Source organism: Panicum virgatum, chromosome 3K (genome assembly GCF_016808335.1).
Source record: "Panicum virgatum strain AP13 chromosome 3K, P.virgatum_v5, whole genome shotgun sequence".
NCBI classification, from domain to species: domain Eukaryota; kingdom Viridiplantae; phylum Streptophyta; class Magnoliopsida; order Poales; family Poaceae; genus Panicum; species Panicum virgatum.
This window is the reverse complement of record NC_053138.1, coordinates 22,567,721-22,590,797: the sequence shown is the minus strand read 5'-3', so window position 1 is coordinate 22,590,797 and position 23,077 is coordinate 22,567,721. Positions and strand designations below refer to the sequence as shown.

General features: G+C 44.7%; 1 protein-coding gene across 2 annotated transcripts; it reads right to left on the bottom strand.

Annotated features, from left to right (window-relative positions):
* Positions 1–11,591: 11,591 nt before the first annotated feature.
* Positions 11,592–19,805, bottom strand: LOC120698409 (TBC1 domain family member 10B-like). Of its 2 annotated transcripts, none has more exons than XM_039981988.1 (18): positions 19,581–19,805; positions 18,873–18,942; positions 18,328–18,792; positions 18,088–18,237; positions 17,877–17,990; positions 17,531–17,589; positions 17,381–17,447; positions 17,234–17,285; positions 17,031–17,123; positions 16,498–16,581; positions 15,970–16,388; positions 15,750–15,811; positions 15,016–15,085; positions 14,356–14,436; positions 14,176–14,277; positions 13,267–13,400; positions 12,793–12,910; positions 11,592–12,301 (listed from the first exon to the last, which is right to left on the bottom strand). In XM_039981988.1, the coding sequence occupies exons 1-18, from the start codon at positions 19,622–19,624 to the stop codon at positions 12,041–12,043; spliced, it is 2,445 nt and encodes an 814-aa protein (XP_039837922.1). In that variant the 5' UTR covers positions 19,625–19,805; the 3' UTR covers positions 11,592–12,040. The 2 variants fall into 2 exon arrangements, with proteins under 2 accessions (XP_039837922.1, XP_039837921.1); XM_039981987.1 differs by having other exon boundaries at positions 11,592–12,310; positions 19,581–19,794.
* Between the last annotated feature and the right edge of the window lie 3,272 nt (positions 19,806–23,077).

Sequence of the window (23,077 nt, the reverse complement as noted above, 5' to 3'; positions counted from 1 at the left end):
GCGACTGAGGCGGATCGCCAGAAGATCACTCTGCTAGAAGCAGAGAATGCTGCTTTGAAGAAGGACAAAGCCGCGCTCGAGCAGAGGGTCAAGATGCTGAAGGAGGTGATCCAGAAGAACCGAGGTAACCTCTTGATCTTTGTTCTGAGGCTTTCCTTTTTGGTTATACTGGTGCTTACATCCTTTTTTGTTGTGGTTGCAGATGGTACTGAAGAGCACCAAAAGGAGTTGCAGGAGCTTCGGGTGGCGGCTCAGACTGTGGTCGAGTCCGTAGGTTCCGCCGAGGAGTCTGATGGCTGTTTGGCTGATCGGCTGCAGAAGGTTCCTCAGAAGTTTGCCGAGTACTTGGCTAAAGTTTCTAGGAATTATGTAGCACAGGCCCTTGATCTTGTCAAATCATACTGGCCTTGGGCCAAGATTGGTGTCCTTGGCGATGGCATGTGCTCGACTTGTGACCATGACAAATTTGTCAAGTTTGTAGAGGAGGCGGAACCTGTGACCGACCAAATTGTAAAGTTGATAGATCAGTAGGATGTACTGTATCTTCTTCTTTGATGTGTAAATATAAATTTTTGGTCAATGAGTTGGTAGGTTCTTTTTGTAAGAACTTTTCTTGATTGACTGTCTTGTGTGAATGTAGAGATCGTGTCTCTTCCTTAATTTCCATCTTCTGTATGAGTAACTCTTCTTGAGATGGTCGAGTACCGTAGTAGTCGATAGTTATTGTCTCATAGACGTGGAGGTCCTCTTGGGAGATAGGGAGCTTGTCTCATCTGAATGTCGAGTACCAAAGTAGTAGATCAATTGTCATCTCGTAGAGGATGGAATCCTCTTGGGAAATAGGGAGCTTGTCCCATCCGAATGTCGAGTACCGAAGTAGTCAATCAATTGTCATCTCGTGGACGATGGAATCCTCTTGGGAAATAGGGAACTTGTCCCGTCCAAAAGTCGAGTACCAGGATAGTCGACAGGATGATGGGTGTGCAACTCCTGAAGGAAGTAGAGAGCTTGTGAGGCTCATGTCCCTTAGCCCCGACTACTCGATTTGCCGTGCCTTTGACTTTAAGTGAGAAAGAAAGATTGGTATTCGAGGTAGCCGATGGAGTTATGACTCCTGAAGAGGGTAGAGAACTTGTCTCTAGGGCCGCAAGGCTCATGGCCCTTAGCCCCGACTACTCGATTCATCGTGCCTTTGACTTTGAGTGAACAAAGAAAGGTTGGTATTCGAGGTAGCCGATGGAGTTACGACTCCTGAAGAGGGTAGAAAACTTGTCTCTAGGGCCGCAAGGCTCATGGCCCTTAGCCCCGACTACTCGATTCGCCGTGCATTTGACTTTAAGTGAACAAAGAAAGGCTGGTATTCGAGGTAGCCGATGGAGTTACGACTCCTGAAGAGGGTAGAGAACTTGTCTCTAGGGCCCCAAGGCTCATGGCCCTTAGCCCCGACTACTCGATTCGCCGTGCCTTTGACTTTGAGTGAACAAAGAAAGGTTGGTATTCGAGGTAGCCGATGGATTTACGACTCCTGAAGAGGGTAGAGAACTTGTCTCTTGGACCGTGAGGCTCATGTCCCCTAGCCCCAGCTACCCGATTCGTCGTGCCTTTGACCTTAACTTAACAAGGAAAGGTTGGTATTCGGAGTAACTGATGGAGTATTGACTCCTGAAGAAGTAACCCCTTGGGAGGGAGGAGCTCATGGCTCCGGTGACGAAATCTTCTATTTCATCCAATTTTGAAGCACTCGATTTCTTTATATTGGAATCTTGTTCGGGTGGACCCATCTTGGTCTTTATTGGATATAAGATCGGGGATCAGCCTGAATATTTTGTCTTCTGCCAACATGAGTGATGATCTGAGTCAGAGTTCGGGTGAACCCATCCTAGCATTTATTGGGTGTGAGACGGGGGTAAGTCCAATAGATGACTCGAGTCAGAGCTCGGGTAAACCCATCCTATCCTTTATTGGGTGTAAGACCGGGGGTAGGCCCAATAGATGACTCATTTTAGTATTTGCCTTCTGTCAACACCAGTAGTGAACTGAGTCAGAGCTCAGGCGAACCCATCCTAACCTTTATTGGGTGTAAGACCGGGGGTAAGCCCAATAGATGACTCGATTGCCATTGCGAGTAATTTTGGGGTTGAGTCAGAGCTCGGGCGAACCCATCCTAGCCTTTATTGGGTGTAAGACCGGGGGTAAGCCCAATAGATGACTCGAGTCAGAGCTCGGGCGAACCCATCCTAGTCTTTATTGGGTGTAAGACCAGGGGTAAGCCCAATAGATTACTCGTTTGAGTAACTGGCATGCTTAATTCCTCATTGGAAAGGATTTTGCTCGTGTTGGCTCTCTTTTTTGTTGTCTTTGTTGGCAGAAGTTGGAGGTGCTCCGAGTGCTTTGCGAAGAGTGCTGCATTGGAAACTCGAGTGCTTTCCTTTGGGATGCAGGAAGCACTTTGAATGGATTTTCTGTTGAGTAGAATCAATCGTTGACTGCTTTGGTTGAGAAGGAGGTGCTGCCTTGTCGCGACGTCGTTTTCGCGGGTTGTACCCGTAGATATCAGGTATCCGGTAATTAGATGTTGGACTGTAGGCTTCGATTTCCTCATGACCTTTCCTTTTGTTGATGACGACTATTTTTGCATTACGGCCAATGTTGATAACATTGTGTAAGTCACTATTGGAGTAGTCGAACGAGTCGCCAAGTTGTTGATGGTGCTCTGTCTTGAGGACCATCTTTGGGTTGCTGTCCAAGTGGACAGTGACCGTGATTCTTCGCGGAGGTGAGATTTCAGAGCTAGCTGCTTCAGTTATCTCCGGTTCAGAGAGGAATTCATCGTAGTTCAAGTCTTCCAGTGCTGTGGAATCAACTTTTTGGTTCGTAGCGTCCGAAAGGAAAGCCTTGAAAATTTCGCGATTGTGGCCGCGAATTTTTAAATTGATGTTGTCTTCCTTGAGTGGGAGACCTTGCCGGAATGGTAGTTCTTCATCTTCTGAGAGTTGCTGCCTCTCTGAGGACTGCAGTTCCATTTTTGTAGTGGCTGTAGAAGTCGACTCCTTGTCGGATTCAGTCCTCTTGTCCGAATTGGGTTGTGATGCGAGTCGGTTTCTTTTAATGTCTTGAACCGAAACCGGGTAGGTTTCCTTGTCTTCCTTGACTCGGGGAGGGAGTTCGAGAGTATGTTGCAGAAGGTCTTCGTCGTGTGGGATGTGGTCTGCTGGGGGCCATCCGCCTTCGACTCGAACTCATAGTTCATTTATGAATTTGTTGTATTTGTCCAAATTGTCCTGTTTTTCTGAAGAACTCGTCCACGGCATGCGGTGATCTTCTTGCGGGGTGGGGGAATTTGGAGTTTGAACAATGTTACACCAGCGACTCATGTAGTTTTCGATTGATACAGAGTCTTCTGCAGGGTGGTGGTGTGATAAATGTTGATCCAATGACCTGTGCGAGTCGTCCCACGGCTTCTTCGCTTTGGACTTCTCCTAGAGAGCTTCAAGCTTGTCGGGATTAGTTAATCCTTCCATGAACATGTCAATGTCGTTTGACCATTTAGCTAGTTCGTCTTTAGAAATTGGTTCATCCAATTCTTCGAGATATTTGATGAAAGCTTGATCTTGTTCCAGTTCTGCAGAGTTGAGAGTGTTGATGTTGTGTCTTCAGCTTTCTGGAGACAGTTCTCGATCTTTTCATCGATATCATCGATGTTTGAAAAGGTATTTTTCGGCTGCTTCCTTTTGCGAGTGGTTTTCTTGAAGCTAGTCTTTGACTTTTTCTTCCGAGGACTTGGTTCAGCGGGACGGATGCAATTGGCAGGTAATGTCTTTCCATCCGTGGCAGTTTCTTACTTGGAATCTTAGTTTTTCCAAGTCCTCTTCCAATTTGGAGAGTGTTTTGGCTTTGATTGCATCGAATTTGGTTTGAATCCGGGGCTTCGTTGCTGAGGTTCGAAAATCCGATTTCTTCGAGTTGATCGATGAATTCGTCGAATTCACGGCATTTTGCAGCTTCTGAAACTTCTGGGGGATCATGATTGACTGAATAGCTTTTGAAGCCACCTGATCCGTCGGTGATGAAGATCCAGGAGCCGACGCGAGGGAGGTGCCCTTTTCGAGCACCGAGTGTCGTCAAGAGAAGCCATCGAGTTCTTCTGACGATTGTTGACGAGATGCCCCACAGTGGGCGCCAGCTGTCGGTGTTTTACCGTCGAGTTCTCCGAGGGGTATTCCGAGGAGAGTGGTTATGAGTAGGGACTCGCCGAGATCAGAACGCGATGGTGCAAGGAACACAAGGATTTAGACAGGTTCGGGCCGCCAGAGCGTAATACCCTACGTCCTGTGTGGTGGTTTGTATTCCCTCTGATATTGTTCGATATTTTGGAGGGGGTCCCTGTTCGCCCTTGTATAGTTTGGGGGAACAAGGTTACATGGAAAGTTCTAGCCGAGTACGTTTAGAGTCCTACTTCGAGTGGGTCGGGTAGTTTTCTTATACTTAGGATAGTTCTACTATTGTACAAGTAATTACAGTAGAGGTAGGGCGTACCCATGCAGTACTCCCTACTCTAGAATATTCCATGCCGTGTGCAGTCCCGTGGCCCTGGGTCTGACACTAACTCATCTTGCATAAACAATATGAGATTATTTCCTCTTGCCTGCTGCTAGTGCTGCACCTGGTCGCTAGCACGCCAGCCACACGGGCTAGCTGTTACATGCTTGCTTTGGGGGACTCCTGCAAATTCGGAGAAGATTGGTCTCGAAGACCAATGCCCAGGATTATGATCCCCTATGTGCAGGTTTCAATGTAGAAAATAGCGCGCTATAGCATCGAAATAGCGCCGCTATAGCTGCTAGAAGCAGCTGCCGCAATAATATTGCACATTTTTGCGCTATGAGCGCTATCGCCGCTATAGCGCCGCTAATGAGAATAGATTAGCGTTTCATATAGCGGTGGTATTTCCTGATTTGTAGGTTGCGTCCCAAAACTGAAGCTTTAAAATTTTAATAATTTTTGTTATTACTTTATCAGTTTATCACTTTTTGAGACTTATGAGTTATGAGTTTATGGCTGTTTGACTATAATAATTGAGCGCATGACAGTATGAAACTTATGGGATATGTCATTATGAAGTAATGAAGTATAATGCCATCATCTCATCCTGATGTTTGCTTATTATGTAAAAAATAGCGCGCAATAGCATCGAAATAGCACCGCTATAGCGTCTATAAGCAGCTGGCGCTACTGCCTATAGCATCTGCTATGGCGACTATAGCGTTTTGGTGAGCCTCCCGCTAAATTCTACAGCTCGGGATTTTAAACCTTGGCAGGTTTTGATGATTTTCTGTGAGATAGTGGCATCAGTCGAATAATGTATTCACTCAATCCCAAAACATGCACAAGAATGGAATAGGAAGGTCTACTCAAGTTGCTTAAGGCTGTTTCCAGCAATGTGTGAATGCAAACGCGCATTTTGGTCTGCATGCGAGATGTGGCCCCACACACAGCCTTCGCATTCGCAACCTGAGTTCCAGCAGACTGCGAGAACGCATGCACAAAAGGCCTGTGGACCCCACCACGATGGACCTTATCTCCAAGGCTCCAACGTCCAACAACTGCACATCTTCTCTCTGGTTCTCTCCGCGAGAACCAACGCGACAGGCTGCGGCGGCGAGGTCGGACTCGAGAGGCGACGACGGCCAAGCTCCAAGCTGCAGCTCCTATAGTTCGCCTGGCTCCGGCTTGGCTCCACTCTGGCGGATCTGGCGTGGCTGCGCAGCCACACGCGACGGTGTCGAGGCTCCGCACGGCCCCAGCAGTGGCAGCGTGGCCTGTAGCCCGTTGACGGCCCTGGCATGCCTTCGCGGGGTGAGGCAGCAGTGGCTTGGCGGGAGTCGGCGGCCCTATCGCGGGCTGGAGCATCGGGGCGCCGCTCCTCCGTCGACGGCGCAGGCCACATCCGGCAGCCTTGTGGGACTGTGGCGGCGCAGCGACGACGATGCCTCGGTCGGCAACGCAGCTACATCTGGCGGCGGGGCCTATGGCCAGTACGGCAGCAAGCGGCGGCGGCCCCGACTTGGCGATGGCTGCTAGCGGCGACGGGCTGGGGCGGTGCGAAAGTTTCACCGTGCGGGAGACCAGCTAATACAGCGGGCGTGATGTTTGCGAAGAGGAGAGAGAATACGTAGGGATCCGCATCCTCTCTCCTCGCCTCGGGTTTTGCGATTCCGCATCTGAGATCTGCTGGACGGAGGAACAGTAGCTCCCGATCCCCATTTTACGCATGCGAGACGGGATGAGGGGAAACAGCCTAACGACAACACAGCGCACTAGCCCCTGCAGAGCTAAAGCGTACATGCACCAACGCACGCGACTCCATCAGTTGTTGCTCGGTTCTCTTCTGAACTTGCGGTCCGCCGCCGCCTGGTTTGCGCCACCGCCGCCGCCGCTCGGCACCACGAGCTCACTGATGGTCCTGACGATCTGCCGCTTGAGCTGGCCCCTCTTCAGCGGCGGTCTCTTTTCCTTCTTGCTGTAGCCTCCGTCGCTGAAGTACTGGTGGTAGAACTCCATGGCTCCTCTCACTCTTCGCCTTGCTTCCTTTTCTTCGATCTCTGCTGCTGCTTCGCTGTGCGCCTGTGCGTGTGGTCTGAAGTGGAGTGCTCACTTCACTAACTCAAGGATGCGATGCGATGCCGGAACCCGGAAGGTTTGGTTGGACAGGATTTATAGGCAGCGACAACCAGTTCGATAGTTAAGCTAATTCTATGAATGCATACAGCCGTTAGTTCGGCCGGTGTGGTCTTTGAATTTTCTTGATAGGAATAAGTTGACTACTTTTAGGAGCAGCCAAGACCGGGTCTCACACGGGTCACGAGGCTTATGTGAATAATGGGATCACAATTCACAAGTAGTTAATCGGCCGGGAACTTATGCGCTTGAACCGCACGGCCGGGAGGCCCTGGATTTGTTTAACCGGACGCCGAGTTAGACGTGTGGGTTATGGAGGCGGGGTGTGTTTCTGAAGCATCCACGCATGGACCAATCGTCAATCAGCAGGGACATCGACCAGCACCATTTTTATTAGCTGATGGTGATTTGAGATGAGGTGTTTCTTCCTCGGAAAAGAGATGATGTGGTGTCCCGTGTCTGATTTTTGTTAAGCTGCTGGCCTGGTCATGTCTTTTCAGTTAACCTTAGTGCTGGGCTCCATCAGACTATCAGAGCACCACGCGAGGTAGAATCAGATAAATTTCCTTTCAGATTAGCTAAAATACAAAAGCCATCATGTTGATGATAATGAGCAAGATGTTGCTGAAGATATTTCGCTTATAGCTTGAGATATAGTACCATGTATTATCACTCGTATTATTTTTTTAAAAAAGGAAAGATAAATGGAAGTCTGAAACGAAAGAGCATGACAAGTTGTGTTTAGATTCATTTAGTTTGAATTTTGAAAGAAGATCTTTTTATATTTGAAGTAATAAATATAGACTAATTACAGAACTCATCTATAAACTACGAGGCGAATCTAATGAGTCTAATTAATCCATCATTAGAGCATGTTTACTGTAATTTCACTGTAGCAACTTAGTGTCTAATCACGGTCTAATTAGATTCGTCTCGCGAGTTACAATTTATTTGTGTAATGCGATTTTTTCGACTATATTTAATATACCATGTAGGTGATTTACAAAATTTTTAGAATTTTAAAAAATAAATCTAAACACGGCCTAACCAGCATGGATCACATGGCAAATTGCCGATCGGGAGAAAAATGCATTCGCTTCGCGCTGTACGAGACAAGCTGATAAGGTCACGGCGGCGGCTGCTGGCATTTTGGACTGTTGGGTCAAGGTGTCGCCCCGTGAGCCGGCGCATGGCAGCCACGCTAGCTGACACCTCATGTCTTTGAACCCTGTCTGACACCATCGAGATGCACTGAACCTTGCACTGTGGAAGGCGCCACTGAACATTTCAGAGACATGTCTCTCACAGGAATGGTCACGTTTATGGTCTTGTCCGGTGACAGGGATTTTTTTTTAAGTTTCTGTCATATAATAAAAAATCTTACTATTTTATAATATCAAATAAAATTTATTTATAAATATTTTTTAATAGCTGAGTGCAAATTCGTGAGACAAATCTAATGAGCCTAATTAATCTATAATTTGCTATAGTGATGCTACAGTAATTATTCACTAATCATGAATTAATATATCTCATTAGATTTGTCTCGCAGTTTAGCCCTAGGATTCTGCAGTTAGTTTTATAATTAATTTTTATTTAATACTTTTAAATACTAAAATTCTATATGGTCTAAAATTTAGCCTCTGGAACCAAACAACCCTACAGCCAGCACGTGCTGCTTAACCGTGTTTTCAGTTCCACAGTCCAAACTCAACCGCGCTTAGTGCTGTGTCTTTTCTCGTGATAAACAATGATTATGCCATGCCGGGCTTGACTTCGCCCCTATTTAGTTCCCAAAAAATTTCCTAGAAATTTTTCACATCGAATTTTTGAAAACAATCATGGAGTATTAAATGTAGTTGAAAAAATAAACTAATTACACAGTCTAACTGATTAGCACGAGATAAATATTTTAAGCCTAATTAGTCTATGATTGAACATTATTTGTCAAGTAACAACAAAATGTACTACAATACCAAAACACAAACCTTTTTGCGAACTAAACACAGCCTTCATCTCCCGGTGCAGCACTGCAAGGTTCGATTCAACTGTTCAGCCAAAGTTGCCAGAGCAAACGTGACGGTGAAGATGAACCAACCGTAAACCGTTCAATTATGCCTATGAGGTTCTTATAAAAAAAACTATGCCTACGAGGCCGAATAATTTATTTTTCAACTTTCTACTGTTTGACATGAGCTCGAATTAGTGCTGATCTGACCGGTCAGTGGTCTTCGGATGCTTCTGATCAAAGATGCACCCCTGATCTGACCGGTCAGTTAACAGTTTCCGTCTCTTTCAGGGCCAGCATAAGTTCCCTTATTAGTGCGTCGATCGCACGTTCACACAATCTCAGTAGAGTTAGCCACCGTTGCCCAGCAGTAGTCAAACTGTTCCTGCGAAGAATGGCAACAGAAAAGCGCATCACATGATTTTTTTTTAGATGATAAACGAACTGAAAACACTAGGCGATAGTAGCACTTAAAACAGCATGCGAAACACGTCAGTATGCACATGGTATGCTTCGCCATTATAAGTACCTGTCGCCTTCTGCAATCAACTTCACAAGAGAGCATCTGGCTCAAGCACTGAACGCTCGCAAGAACTGGAACACGAGAAGGGAAGCGAGAAGAGAGGGAGGCGGTCAGGCAGGCCAGCCATGGAGTGCTACTCCTGCCAGTACCAGCATGGCGGCGGCGGCAACTTCGGCTCGAAGGAGAAGAGGCCTCCACTGAAGAGGGGGCAGCTCAAGCGGCAGATCGCGAGGACCATCAGCAACCTCGTAGCGCCCAGGAACGCTGCGAGCGCTAGCGCAAGGGAGAAAGCTGGCCGGGGCAGCGGATTCAGCAGAGAGCCCAGCTACAACTGAATCTCAAGGGGGGTAGCAACAGATTCACAGGGTGTTTGGTACTAGTTGATGCCATGGCCGGACAAAGTTCGTCTGTTCCTGCTCTTGTAGTTTTTTTTTTTGGACTTGTTCTGTGTTCCGTTATGGTACAAAACATGCAGGGTTTTTTTGTAAGGCTGCTTGATAGAGTTTTTGGCATTATTATCCTAAACCTTAAACGCAAAATAGCTCTTTATTCAGACCAAACAGTCATTTAAACGAGTTAACAGTCATTAAACAGGATAAATATGTGATTAAACAGACACTGCTAGTCGGCGTATAAACTGACTAAACGGTCGTACAGACAAACAGTGCTCGTTGGTCGCATCTTCTACAAAGAAAACAGACCCGTTTAACTCGTGAGAGTCTTTACCCTGATTACACTAGAAATCTGGCGCGGCTTTGCCGCTCCCTTTGTTTATTGAATACAATTAAAATTTAAACATGTATGAGAATTATGAATTTATTATTTTATCTATGGTTGGAGCGGCTTTGCCGCGCTCTTTGTTTATTGAATAGAATTTGAATTAAACATGTATGAGGACTACAAATTTATTGTTTTATCTATAGCCGAAGAGCATATTGTGTGAGCATAGAGAAAACCTTTGCACTAAAGGTCAAATATATATGGCCATGTGTTGAAACTCTATTGTTATAAAGATATCAGGAGTTCATCTAAATTTCAAGACATATATACGCATGGTACTTGTATCAGAATTTAAATATGCTATGGACTCACCTGAACCTACCAGGAATGAAAGTGGAAACAACATCATAGTAACTCTTATCTTAACTATAATGGATTGAGAAGCATGTGTGTTTATCTACAATGAAATTAACGTTGATTCTTCATTGGACAGAAAAACTAAGAGTATATGTGAATAAATGGTAATCCCACTTAAAAGTATATCTGGTATTAAATGACTCACTCCTTCCACTTTTATAAGGCATAATCTAACATAGCATGGTCTTCTAAATAACATTTTGACCATTGATATATTATATATTATGTCATTTATGGTTATAAATTTATAATCATGGTAAAGTATATTTAATTATGAATCCAATCATATGAAGTTTACATTATAAATATAAAAAATAATAGTAAAATTGTTGGTCAAAGGTAGCAAAGTTAATTTGAATCTTGATATACATGTGTGCCTCATAAAAATGGAAGGAAGGAGTAGCATTAAGTCGGGCATATACAACAGTTTAGACAGCTGCTATCTGTTTGAGACATACAGACAACTTTACAATGAGTTATCTATTTTGTTGTCTGTGTAATATTTAATGCCTTCTATAATTGGTGTTATTTTGCCTAAGAGTACGAGCCAGAGCAGTAGACGAAAGAGTAGACAATAACACACTCTTTTCTCATGTAATGATAGCCATGTCAGCTTATTTTGCCAATGTATTCTCCCACATACTGCTGCTATCTAACTCTTGTACGTCCTCTTCGATGTTGGTTGTGGACCGTGACCTTGCTCCGACGAGTAATGCGCTTAGATTAATGGTGCCGCATGATAGCTTGGGCGTGTGTTCAGGAACGATCTAGAACGTGGGAAACCAATGCTTGCGCTAGTTTGTGTCCGGCCTCCTGCTCATACTGCGGCCGTCCGATTAAGCAATACGGTAATCCAACGGTTAATATTTATTATAGACGTGGCCTCACGGCTGCTTGATTTTGGCAAAATAGCAGGGTCAGCTTTCGTCTTTTAAAGATTGGCTTTGCGTTGGTCCGAGGAAACACAGCGGCCAAAGTCATACCAGACCAAAGAGGCCGAAGTGAAGGTTTTTCAGAGACAGGCTGAACAGATTTTTTTTTTGTAACATCAGGCTCAAGAGATTGTCATAGTAGAAGCGAGTGCCCAAATTATGGCACATAGGAAAGCCAAATGCACCGGTTTACTGAGAAAACGCCAGAAAGAAGCGCGGCATGCCTCTTAAACTGGGTATTCAAAACTCTGTAGAGCACCATCAGGCAACTACAGTATACTATGCCAAGGCTCGAGGGCGCTCGAGGGCATGGTTAACGCCAACAGAGTTCCCTTCTCTTGAAAGAGACAATAGCTTACATCCAGCACACCGGCTAAAAAATATGATAATTTACAAGAAGCGAGTTACAGTTACCCAGAATTCTCATCCATTTCATACAATTCTTCTGATGCATTTGCATCAGAGGGCAGCAACTGAACAACCATACAATCTGCTCCTTTTTCTCTTCTCAGATGATAAAAAAATGGAGAGAAGAAACAACCTATAGATCTATAGACGTGGTACCTAAAAGAATTTAAGAAACCACAAAGGGCAAGGGGGAGGAGGGAACCAGACTGGACATGAACAAGTACAGCAATACATGGTAAGAGGATTTCAAAATTTAAGCCACCCTCAGAGATACCTCAGCTGTCACCATGTTTATATGATATACCGGTATAAAGTGGTGGCATAGATATTTCAGAAAGCGCAACATTGTGCTTATCAATCCAATTTTATTTCTTGCATCTGTTCATGTTGCCCATTTAAATTGCTCATGGCTATTTGGACCCCTGGCAGCTCGAGCTCATTGTCTTTCTCAGGCATCTCTGCTCTCAGCTTGCCATCTTCTTCAGTTGACTCTGTTCTTTGTTCAGAATCTATCTCTAGTGTTTCTCTCTGCTTCTCATCATCTTTGTTGGAGGTTTCTACTGTTTCATCATTATTGTTGCTAAACTTTGTGTTTGTGGAGTCATCAGCATTGTTCTGTTTCTCCAGTGAGGAATCCATGGGGAAAACGAGTTTAAAAGTGAGTAGATAGCACCAGCATACTTTTTGCCAAAAAAGGACCAACGATACAGAATGATGTGTATGCTAAAAGAATTCAAATTCCACAACTATTACCAAAACGTACTGTATCAGAGGCGCAAAGGTCACATTTGAAAGAAATGAAAAGCAGCAAGGTAATTTTCGGTACTTGGTAGAAACAGGTTTATACAGAGCTTTACCATTGAGGTTAGGCCATGTGAACTACAAAGATAAAAATAAATCTAGCACTTTTAACTCAAAAGGATGGGGAGTACCGCCACAAAATTTTCGTTTGGAACACGAAATATTGCAAACTTGGCTATTTGCAGTGCAGACTAAAGTGTTTAAATTAATTTTCTATCTAAGCAATTTATGTGGCAAAAACAACCATATCTAGTATGCCTCATATCTCAGAATTTTTATATTTTGGTCAGAAGAAAAAAAAATACCTTGTTCTTATCACGCCAACTCAGTGAAAATGGACCGAGCAAGTTTTTCCTTCTTGGCTGGAACTCCTGTGATGAAGTCTGGCTTGCCTGACTAGGGGATGCATCTAACATTGATGTTCTAGAAGGGGAACAGGTCCAGGAAAGTTATCAATATTAGAACATTATGACAACAAATGATAGGAAGATACGTAACTAAAATTCATCATCATAGTATTAGTACACTCTGTTTTCAGTTAAAAAAACTATAAGAGGACAGATGCAGCATTAAGCACAAGTTCAATTATCAACAGTGAAATGTTAAGATATAGCATTTTTAAACATAAGCTAATTTCAAAATTAGCTTGCCCTAAACATCATATATTTAACAGATGGAGTAGCAAAAGGTGATTGGTAAATTAGCACTGCCTTATTACTAGTTTTAAGGAGCTGTTCATCTCACACAAAGAATATTGAGAGAAGATAAGACTGAGATACCTTGGAGAAGGGCAAGGGGACAATGCCTTCTGCTGGCTAGATTGGTACTGCAGTGTAGCCTCTAACATTGTTTCTGCCATTACTGCTCGGTTCTCCATTTGGGCAAGTGTAGCCATAGCTTCCTCGTACTTTTCCTGCACATAAACCATGATCCTTTAAGCGTAGAACAAGCTAAGGTGAAAGAAGATTAGAAAAAAAAAAGCACATACTAATTTGCTAATTCTGATAAAAACAATTATAAGTAGTGGCAACAAAATAATGGAAGCACCAAAACCCAGCTCAGTAATAATACAAGCATTGGTAGCTTGAAGTATACCTGTCACTGGGAGGGTATGTGCCCACCCGTGCTTATCACACCCACAACCAGTTCTCATTTACCCATTGTGTACCCTCCCCATATTTGCCACACCCAATCCCCCTACTCATGGGTAGTTGGATAACTGATGGATAAGCTTTGAACTTTGATCTGTGATGGATACTGTTGCTATACTACGCAACCCGATCACCAATGGCTGCTGTTGTCCATCCAGCAAATAGCTGAGCAACACTAGTACCATGCATATGACAGGTGGGTGGCTGTGTGCCAGGTCATTCAGGTCATATTCCGAATGAAACCTGGTTAATTTCAGAACAAGGCCAATTTTTCTATTTCAACCTTACCGAGAGATTTTTTTTAAAGCTATACAGCGGGGGAAACCCCTGCTGCGGTACCGAGAGAATTTTCCAAGTATTACATCTGCCTTGAAAAGTCTATGCTTGTATGTTAATGAACAAAATGAAGTTTATCTTCTGCTAATCCGATAATAGATGATACACTAAATAAGACTGAGTTCACCTAGTTCAACTGGAAATAGCTGATCCATGAAATGATAAAGCTGGTGTTAGCAATAGATTAAGTCAATGATTAACCTGTAGAACATTAGCAGCGTATCTCTGAGCAGCAGCATCCTGCTCGGCCGAGATGCGAGCTTCCTCTGCAATTTTCAGTTCTTGTTCTACACGCATCAGGACCTTTAACAAGATTCCTGGTTAGTGGATATGCAGTAGTAGGAAAATGAATTTAGATGAAGGCACAGACACCAACAGTACCTGAAACATTGCTTCCTCCTGTTCCTGCTTGTCTGATAGGGCCTGTCTTAGTTCAGATATTTCTTGTTCCAACTGCTCAACCTGAAAGACAAAAGTGAAATATTTTCACAGTTCTTCTGCCCAAGAAAACAAAAAGTCTTTAGCTCATAAAATAAACTATGATGAATTTGCTGAATGGTACCTTAAAAAAATCAAATAGTAAATTGTACTTCACAATTATAGAATGATACTTATATATTCATACTTTAGGAATACAAGCTAAACGTAGCTAGAAGTGATTTATGTGGAATTGGTAACAATGAGCTCAACTGTACTCCATATATGACTTTTTACTCAGGAGTTTTGAGTTTCACAAATAAATGTTTACAAACAAAAGCAAGAGTGAAGTTATAGCAACATCTCCACTCTCTACCACTAATTTAATTTGTGAAAAAGGAGGTTTAGTGACCACAGCATGCAATTTATAGGGGCATGTCAGCATGTGTGACATTTCTCATTAACTGTTCTTTAGACTTATTGCTTGGTCTGTGTGCGTGACTGTTGTGGGCCTATATTGTGAAATACTGAAATGGAGGTAGTATGTAGTACCATACAATCAAGATTCTGGATATTTCCGTTGCTAAATATCTTCTTTGTAAACAACAGTATAGTATTATATACCTTTGCACTTAATTGGCGCCTATTGTCTTGCTTAACCATTTCCATCAGTGCTGTTTCTAGTTCATCAGCTCTGCAAGGCAGAAAGAATAAAGGAAACATATATATAAAACAAACATATCGACTAAAAAGAAAAGATTCTGCTAAAAGGGCATGATTGTATTGTGTAAAGAGATCATGTGTTTAACAGTTTCTCAACACAAGTACATCAGCTAGAACTTGGCAAATAAACAGCAGTGAATAGTTTGCTTGTATTGCTCCCAGAAACAATTGATAAGCTTGTCATATTTCATGCAAGGTATGTGGTCAACCAGGTCAAGAATTATGGATTTATTTTCAGCAATGACGTTAGATTTATGAGTTGGAAAAAAAGAGCAGCTTTTTTTTTGAATCGAGGTAGCACCCCATTTCCATTGCAAACGGAAATTCAACAGGTTTGTGAAATACAGGGAAATGAGAGAACTAGATAGCGAAGTAGCTAGCTACTAACACCCCTAACCTGCTTCAGGTCAAAAAAAAAACAGCAGCTTTAGTTCATATTACTCAAAAAACTGGTCCCCTCTGAAGCAGTTAAAAAGAAGGAAAAGGAGAGAACATTTACCATTACAATCACACTAATTACTCTACTTTAAATGCTAATTACATCTAGTGAGAAATTTAGAAGTGATATATCCTGTAATGGTTCCAGCAACTTATGAAAAAAATAAGTAATGGAAACTTGGAGAGGATTAACAGACCTGAGAACAGCTGATCTTCTCTCCTCTAGCAGCCGGCATAATTCCAACTTCAGCCAGGCAACCTGTGGTGCTAAAACTAAACATTACTACCATGGGGTGGTGAACTACAACAATCTCTAGACTTGACCAAAGACAAGGAAAAGAATATGGCAAAACCACAGATTACAACCCTTTTTGAGTGTAGATAGCAGGAATTAGAGACTATGATCGAGAAGGTTACCTGGTCCTTTGGATCAGGCAAAGAGTCAATCTCAGAATTGACTGTCACACCACCATACATATCATCCATGTTTCCAGGATCACTTTCTTGATTGGCATCCCCATCTCCCACATCACTCAATTGGTCTGCTGAATCACTTAATGAGACCAGTGGTTCAGGGTCACGTTTAAAGTTATACAGCTTTGATGCAAGACCATTGGTGTCCGTCCAAGCACCTAGACCTTTCGCTCTTTCTTCCATTGCAGATATAACAGATGGGCGGTGTTTATTACTTAGCTCTTGCAATATTGTTTCATTTACGGATTGGTATCCCATGCGAGCTGTCAAGACAAGCTGGCTGCTGTCGAAAGTGGAACCAGATAAAGACTGCAAAAGGGTAACTGCATCACCGGCATCTTTTGTAGTTACAAGTGCAGGACCTACAATTGATGCGAGCATCAGTCGACAGAAATTGTTTGCTGTGTATCGGCTGACCAAATACTATATTCTTTTTGGAAACTGAAACAAAGGAAATGTATGTCCTGGTACCATAGAACTCCAGTAGCGCAAGAGCTGTCCGGAACAGCATTACTCTGTTTCCATCGAACAAAAGCACATCCCAGACACGAAGAACTGAAATGTTTAATAATATTCAGAAGTGATGTAAAGTATTTTCAAGTATATATGTATGGGATCACTACACCGAGCAGATTTTATTGCTTATATAGATGTAACTGGGATCATAATAAGTAATCATAGTAGTGAGTTTTACATGGTGTTCCTGGCCTCCTGGGTATCCCATAACTACCATTATTAATATCTAAGGCAAGCCTAGTTATCTTTCAAGCGTATAGTGAGTGCAACTTTACCCCTTATCACTCGGTCTCTCCTTATAAAAATGACCTGGATCAAAATCATCTAGTCCCCTTCCTTGGATGTCTATTACAAGCAATGTGTAGTTTGGAATCATAGGTGTTAATTGTTTTGTGCAGGTAACACCATTACATTAGCTAAGATATACTTTTAGAGAATGTTCTTCTACAAGTACTCATTAATGAAAATAATGTCAAATAAAGTCTAACCACTCTCCCAAGGAAGCACATTTGTGAAGATGGATAAGAACCACGGCCCAGTAACCCATGCAACTTGAAGTCCAAGGTAATCCAGGTGATTCGCTGCATAAAAGAAGTATGTTAAACCGTAACGCTTGGATTTCCCTTTTCCATTAGGTCAGAAAGAGTTGTGTGCCACCAATATTATATTTTAATCATGATAGGTTGCTAACCTAGTTTAGGGAATTTCTCTCGGACTAACTCCTCTAAAACAAGCTGATCCACCTGAAATACAACCAAAATTCAGAGGATGAATTGAACTTGGGGCTTCAAGCACCACCAATATGCAAAACAAACATTACTGGGCGAGTTTGCAGTACCTGTGACTCAATCATTTCTTCTGAAAAGTAGCCATCAAAGTAGTCATCGATAATGCCAACCAATGTCCTGTAACATACACCAGTGATGGATTTAACAGATTATTTGTTCCACTAAAAACATGGGATACAACAAATTGTCTTGGGCCATACCAAAATGCATTCTCCTCCGGCGTCAATAGAAGCAAGAGACCAGCAAAAAAGTTCATCGCCTACAGTATTCAGAAGATGAATCTATGCTAAAAGAAATGTTGGATTTCTGATCTAAAACGTTGGTAAAACAATACAGTATGCCAGAATATTGTTTGAGAAAGGTAGTAGTTATTTCATATTCATCAGAAGCATAGAAGATTAGGTTTTAAATTCACCTCTGTGGTGTGATGAGTACAGAAAAAGGAAAAAAAAATATTGGTTCACTATTTCGGTTTAAAAAGAAGCAATTGAATTTTGGTAATATAAAAGACAATAATGAGGCTGACCATTTGTCGGATAGAATTACCTGGCAGTAACCAACTGATGGGTTGTGTTTAGCATAAGCTATAAGCATGCGTCTCAAAGCATTTCTTCCATCCTCATCTAAAGCAGGATGACCTGGAAAAGTTCTTGGCAAGTCCTATAAGGAACCAAAGTGCAATTGAACTGTCTTAGACTTTCCAGCGGTAAGTATCCAAAAAGAAATGATTCCACATGAAAATGTCCATAACAGCTACCTTCTCTATTTGCCCTATCCACTTTTCATGGATAGCTTCTGAGGTTGAAGAATCTGAAGATTTGTTATTTTCTGATTCACCTTCTGCTGCAAGACTATCATAATACCCTTCTACCCTACGAGCTCCAGTACCAACAAATGCTTGCCATAGCTGTCAACAGAAATGCACAGAGCTGATGAATGGGCTGAATAAATCAAATTTAAAAGAAAGAAATAAAAGGCCTCAGCGCTTAGACTGCACCTCTCCCCTCAAAGCCATTGGTAGTCCACCATGGACCAGACACTCCAACTCTTCCTTTGAAATGCAAGTTTCTTCATGACTCCTGCTTCCAACATCAGCATTCCCAGTATCCCCCGAATGCACTTCTTGGCTAGGATCAACCTTATCTACATCATAGAACTCGTCTTCTGAGTCCTCTGACAACTTGCCCTCTTCAATTTTCACGGGATGGGTTCCATCATTTGCTTCCTGCTTTCCAGTAGAATATTGCTTCTTCTCCACACGCAGGCTCATCATCTGCTCGATGTTGCCAAGGGACTTCCTAATTGGCGTCCATATTTCGATCTTCCGTGGCCCTGCTGACGTCTTCTCTGGCAGTGACTCAGAACCACCACCCTTAGCATTATCACCAGCATCCTGTCCAGACGATTCAGGCTGCCTCTCCAGAAAATGCTTCCATCTATCAGATCTCTCCTCCTCTTCCTCCTGCAAGTACAGCACCAACAAGGTGTGTAGCGTTTCAAGAGCATACAATGCAGATGAAAAATCTGGGGGCTGTCTTCTACCTTGTAGATGCCTGCGTACTCCTTGTAACGCTGCAAGTGTTGGGGCCGCACAGCAAAGCCATATGCATCCCTGATTCAGTCACACGACGTCAGAAAAGAGTGTAGACCGTTCCCAACTACAATGCAACTACCTACTCTACTATTAAAACTTCGAGGAATCTACACTTGCGTCCCCTCCCAGATTCAAAGCAGGAATAAGTGTTTGCTATAACTAGTCGTGTCCATCACGAATTCGAAGAATACACGACGCAATTCCAGGACAAGCAGTCCTGCCAAAACGAATCCGAAACTGTCCGCTCCTGCCACAGGAAAACGGCCACAGACCCCAGATCTTTTCGAAAAGATACGCGCCAGTGCACCACAGAGCTCCCGATTCGGGCAATTCCACCAACAATTTCACATGAAGCTGAACGCCTCCTCCCCCTCCGATTCGTGGAGGGGAGCCAGATGCCCGCCGGCGCAAACAAGCGCGCGGAATTTCCCGCCGCATTACCAGAAACGAAAAATCCAGCAAAACAAACCCCCGCGCCGCAACGGACCGAGATCCCCGGCGAGCGAAAACAAGCACGTCCGAACCCGCCGAGCGGGAACCTCCACAGCGGGACGGAGGAGATGGAGGGACCCGAACTCGCCGGAAGCTATCGGCGTGCGGCGGAGGACGCCGCCACGGCGCGGCGGGAGCGGGGGCGGGGGAACGAGGGGACGCACCGCTTGTGCTCGAAGGCGATGAACGGGAGGCTCTTGGGCTTCATCTCCTCCTCCTCGCGTACCCGGCGGGCGGCGTCTCGGCTAGCTCGAGCGCGGGGTGGCGGTGGGGTTTGATCTGGGCCTCCGCTGGGGTGGGCGTGAGCGGGGGGGCGGGCGGAGTAGGGGAGTGTCCGTACTCTCGGGTGTGGGGACTGGGGGGAGGAGAAATGGGACTCCGGAGAAATGTGGGTGACCCTGGCGAGTGACCCGCCCTCGTGGGTCGTGGGCTCGTGGCTCGCGCGGCGCGGTCTTTTCTTGGCTGACACGGGGGGAAGGGAAGGGGACGGGGAGTTGGTCGAGGAGGACTCCCACAGTCGCAGTGGTGTACGCAGTACGGGTTCCGTGACTTGTGTCCGCGAGACCGAGATCCCGATCCTCCGTGCACAGGGAAATGGTGTCACCTCGTGTTGTTCCTCCCGCGGTCCCGCCCGGGCTCCCAGCGGTTGGGTAGATGAGGAACTGACAATCAACAACTAAATTACTTTTTATGTTGCAAGCAAAGGCAACATTCAATTATCCATGTCGATCGAAAATAGCATTGCATCCTAGTGCCTCTTTCCATTCTCTCTATTGCATCCTGTTTAGTTCGCGAAAATATTTGAGTTTTGACATTGTAGCACTTTCGTTGTTATTTGACAATTAATATCTAATTATTGACTAATTAGACTTAAAAGATTCGTCTCGTGCTAATCAGTTAGACCCTGTAATTAATTATTTTTTCAACTACATTTAATGCTCCATACATGTGTCCAAAAATTCGATGTGACGGGTACTGCAGAAAATTTTTTGGGAACCAAACAGGGCCCAATTGTGTTATGTGAGAGAAAATAAGCTGGAATAGTCTAAATAAGCAAAAATTCTCGATGCAAGCATTGTATTCAGCTCTACTTTTGAAACAAATAAATGGAGAAATTCAGATCGGATCCATGCCAAGTACGGTAGTTTTTTGTAAAAGAATAGAAAGGTAGAGTATATTTGATTAAAATTGTGGTTCAATTATCCCAGGCCTATAGTAAATAGGGAAAAATAGCATGTTTGTACAAATCAAGGCGTAAGAGTGTAATACTTTTTGTACGCATTATGGAATTGAACTGTGCGTGCCTAAACTACATGTGATTGTATTGAGGCAATAGAATGAATGGGACTTTAATTCGCATTTAGGGGTATGTGTAACAAATTTCTTTTACTTTTTAGTGCTAAACAAAGCTATTGTTTCTTTCCCAAGTATGGATGTGTTGCTTAGGGCAAGCACAATGGTTAGACGGCAGCTGTCTGCAAGTTTTTGAATGTCGTATATAGACAGCAAAATAGACAACTTGTACAATGGATATATTGGTAGGTTGTCTATTTAGTATTTAACTCATACATGGGTACATAAATTTATAGTGATTTGATGTAACATGTATCTTTGTATGCTACTATATTGTTTGCTTGTTTTAAGATAATTATATTGTCCAGAAATAATTTATTTACACTTATATGTACCTACTCTGCCTCACGCCTCCCGGAGCTCGCCTCCGCCATCCGTCTCCAAGCTCTAGAATTCAATCGACAAACAAAGCTAAGATCTTCACACTCCAATCAACATCCGTTGCGGTGGAATCGAAGGCCTGCACCATGGAATCAAGCTCCCGTGCAACAAATTGGCTAGTTGCGAGCCTGCGAGCATGGATAGGAGTAGAACCAGGTCGGCATGGGGAGTGCCGTCGGCCGCTCCAAGCTGCAGCACAGGCGAGCTCTCCGTCGGCTGCTCGGCCGAGTGCCGTCGTCCTCGTGCGGTGGAGCTCCGCCGGTCGTGAAGGGGAGCGCCGCCAGCTGCGGGGTAGCTCTGCCGGCTGTGGGGGTGCGCCGCCGGCTGCGGGGGTGAGCTCGGCCGGCTGCGGTGGTGCGCCGCCGGCCGCGACCTCCGGCGACGTTGGGGGCGGCCTGGGACGGCGGGGGCAACGCGAGGGAGCGTGCCGCTAGGCCTGCGCGGTGCGCGGTCGGCGGGAGGAGGGAGATGGCGAGCGACCACACCGGATCCATAGAAACCGTGGCTCGACAGAGACGAGGTGTACAACGGATTTTCCATCGGCGGTTTGGTCTGGGAGCACGAGCCCTCGCCGTCGCCTCGCGAGACGACGGCGCGGCCGTCTCCAACTGCAGCGAGGGTGTTTTTGCAAAAATGTCGGCTCCGAGACGGCTTGAGGACGCCGTTGTGCATGCCCTTATGGCGCAGTACTACTCCTGTAGCCTTGACGACTAAAGAATTAGGCTGTGTTTAGTTCCATGCGTAAAAATTTTTGCGTTGGAATCTTATTAATTTGAAGTACTAAATGAAGTCTATTTATAAAACTTTTTTACACAGATGCGTTGTAAATCGCGAGACGAATCTAATGATACTAATTAATCCATGATTAATCAATAATTAGTGTATGGTTACTGTAGCATCACTGTTGCAAATCATGGATTAAATAGGCTCATTAGATTCGTCTCGCGATTTACAGCCCATCCATGTAAAAAGTAAATAGACTTCATTTAGTACTTTATGCATGTGTCGAAACATTCGATGTGATATTTTTTTTACGGGGTGTGATCTAAACACCACTTCTATTACGTCATCGAAGACAAACCACACGACCAGTGGTAAGCTAAAGCAAATTAGGGAGGGTACATCTGCCTCGTGGTACATAAGATTAAGCCGTGGGATGTATGGTGAAAATTAATCTAATTATTATTTTCTTTTAATTTCCTTGTAGGTGCATTTGCATCAGCTAGATACTCCTTTGTTTCTTAAAAAAACATTCAACGCCTCTTGACTTCGAAGGTGCACCGTCAGCGACCCACTAACGCTACTGGAAAAAAAAACGGGGTTCGGCCCGCACCCACCGACAGCACTCGCCGGCACCGGTCGCAGAGATCGCGCCGCACCGGATAAACGGCTTACATTGTGGGTACCCTGTACGTCCTCACTCCTACTGTGTTAAGACTCGCGTAGTTATTTGTAACTACGTCCTAAGGAGCTGAGCAGCCGGACCCCTGGGGTCCGACTCCATCTCACCGGACCAACGGTCCCGGACCCGCTTCCCGCTCGGGGACGGGTCCGGTGTCACCACGTGTCATAGAGGTGGAAATGCTCAGTACCTGTGGCCGCGGACCCGGACCCCCCGCAGGTGGGTCCGGGACCTCCACGTGCCATCCGGACTCCCGCAGATAGGTCCTGGATCTCCACGTGTCTATCCGGACTCCGTGAGCTCTCGGCTCAGCTAGCTGCTCGGGAGGGGTCCGGAGCCGCCACGTGTCACGCAGACGCGGGCGCGGGCGCAAGTCTTCCATTGGAAGCTCCCTCCCCCACCCGCATTAAGTGCGAGTGGACGAGGCAGGCTCTGCTGCCTCTGGGCATGGGGCAGCTTTTGTCAGTCCACACTGTGGATCGCCAGTTACCGAGGCGGCTCGTCAGTTACCAAGACAAGCATTAA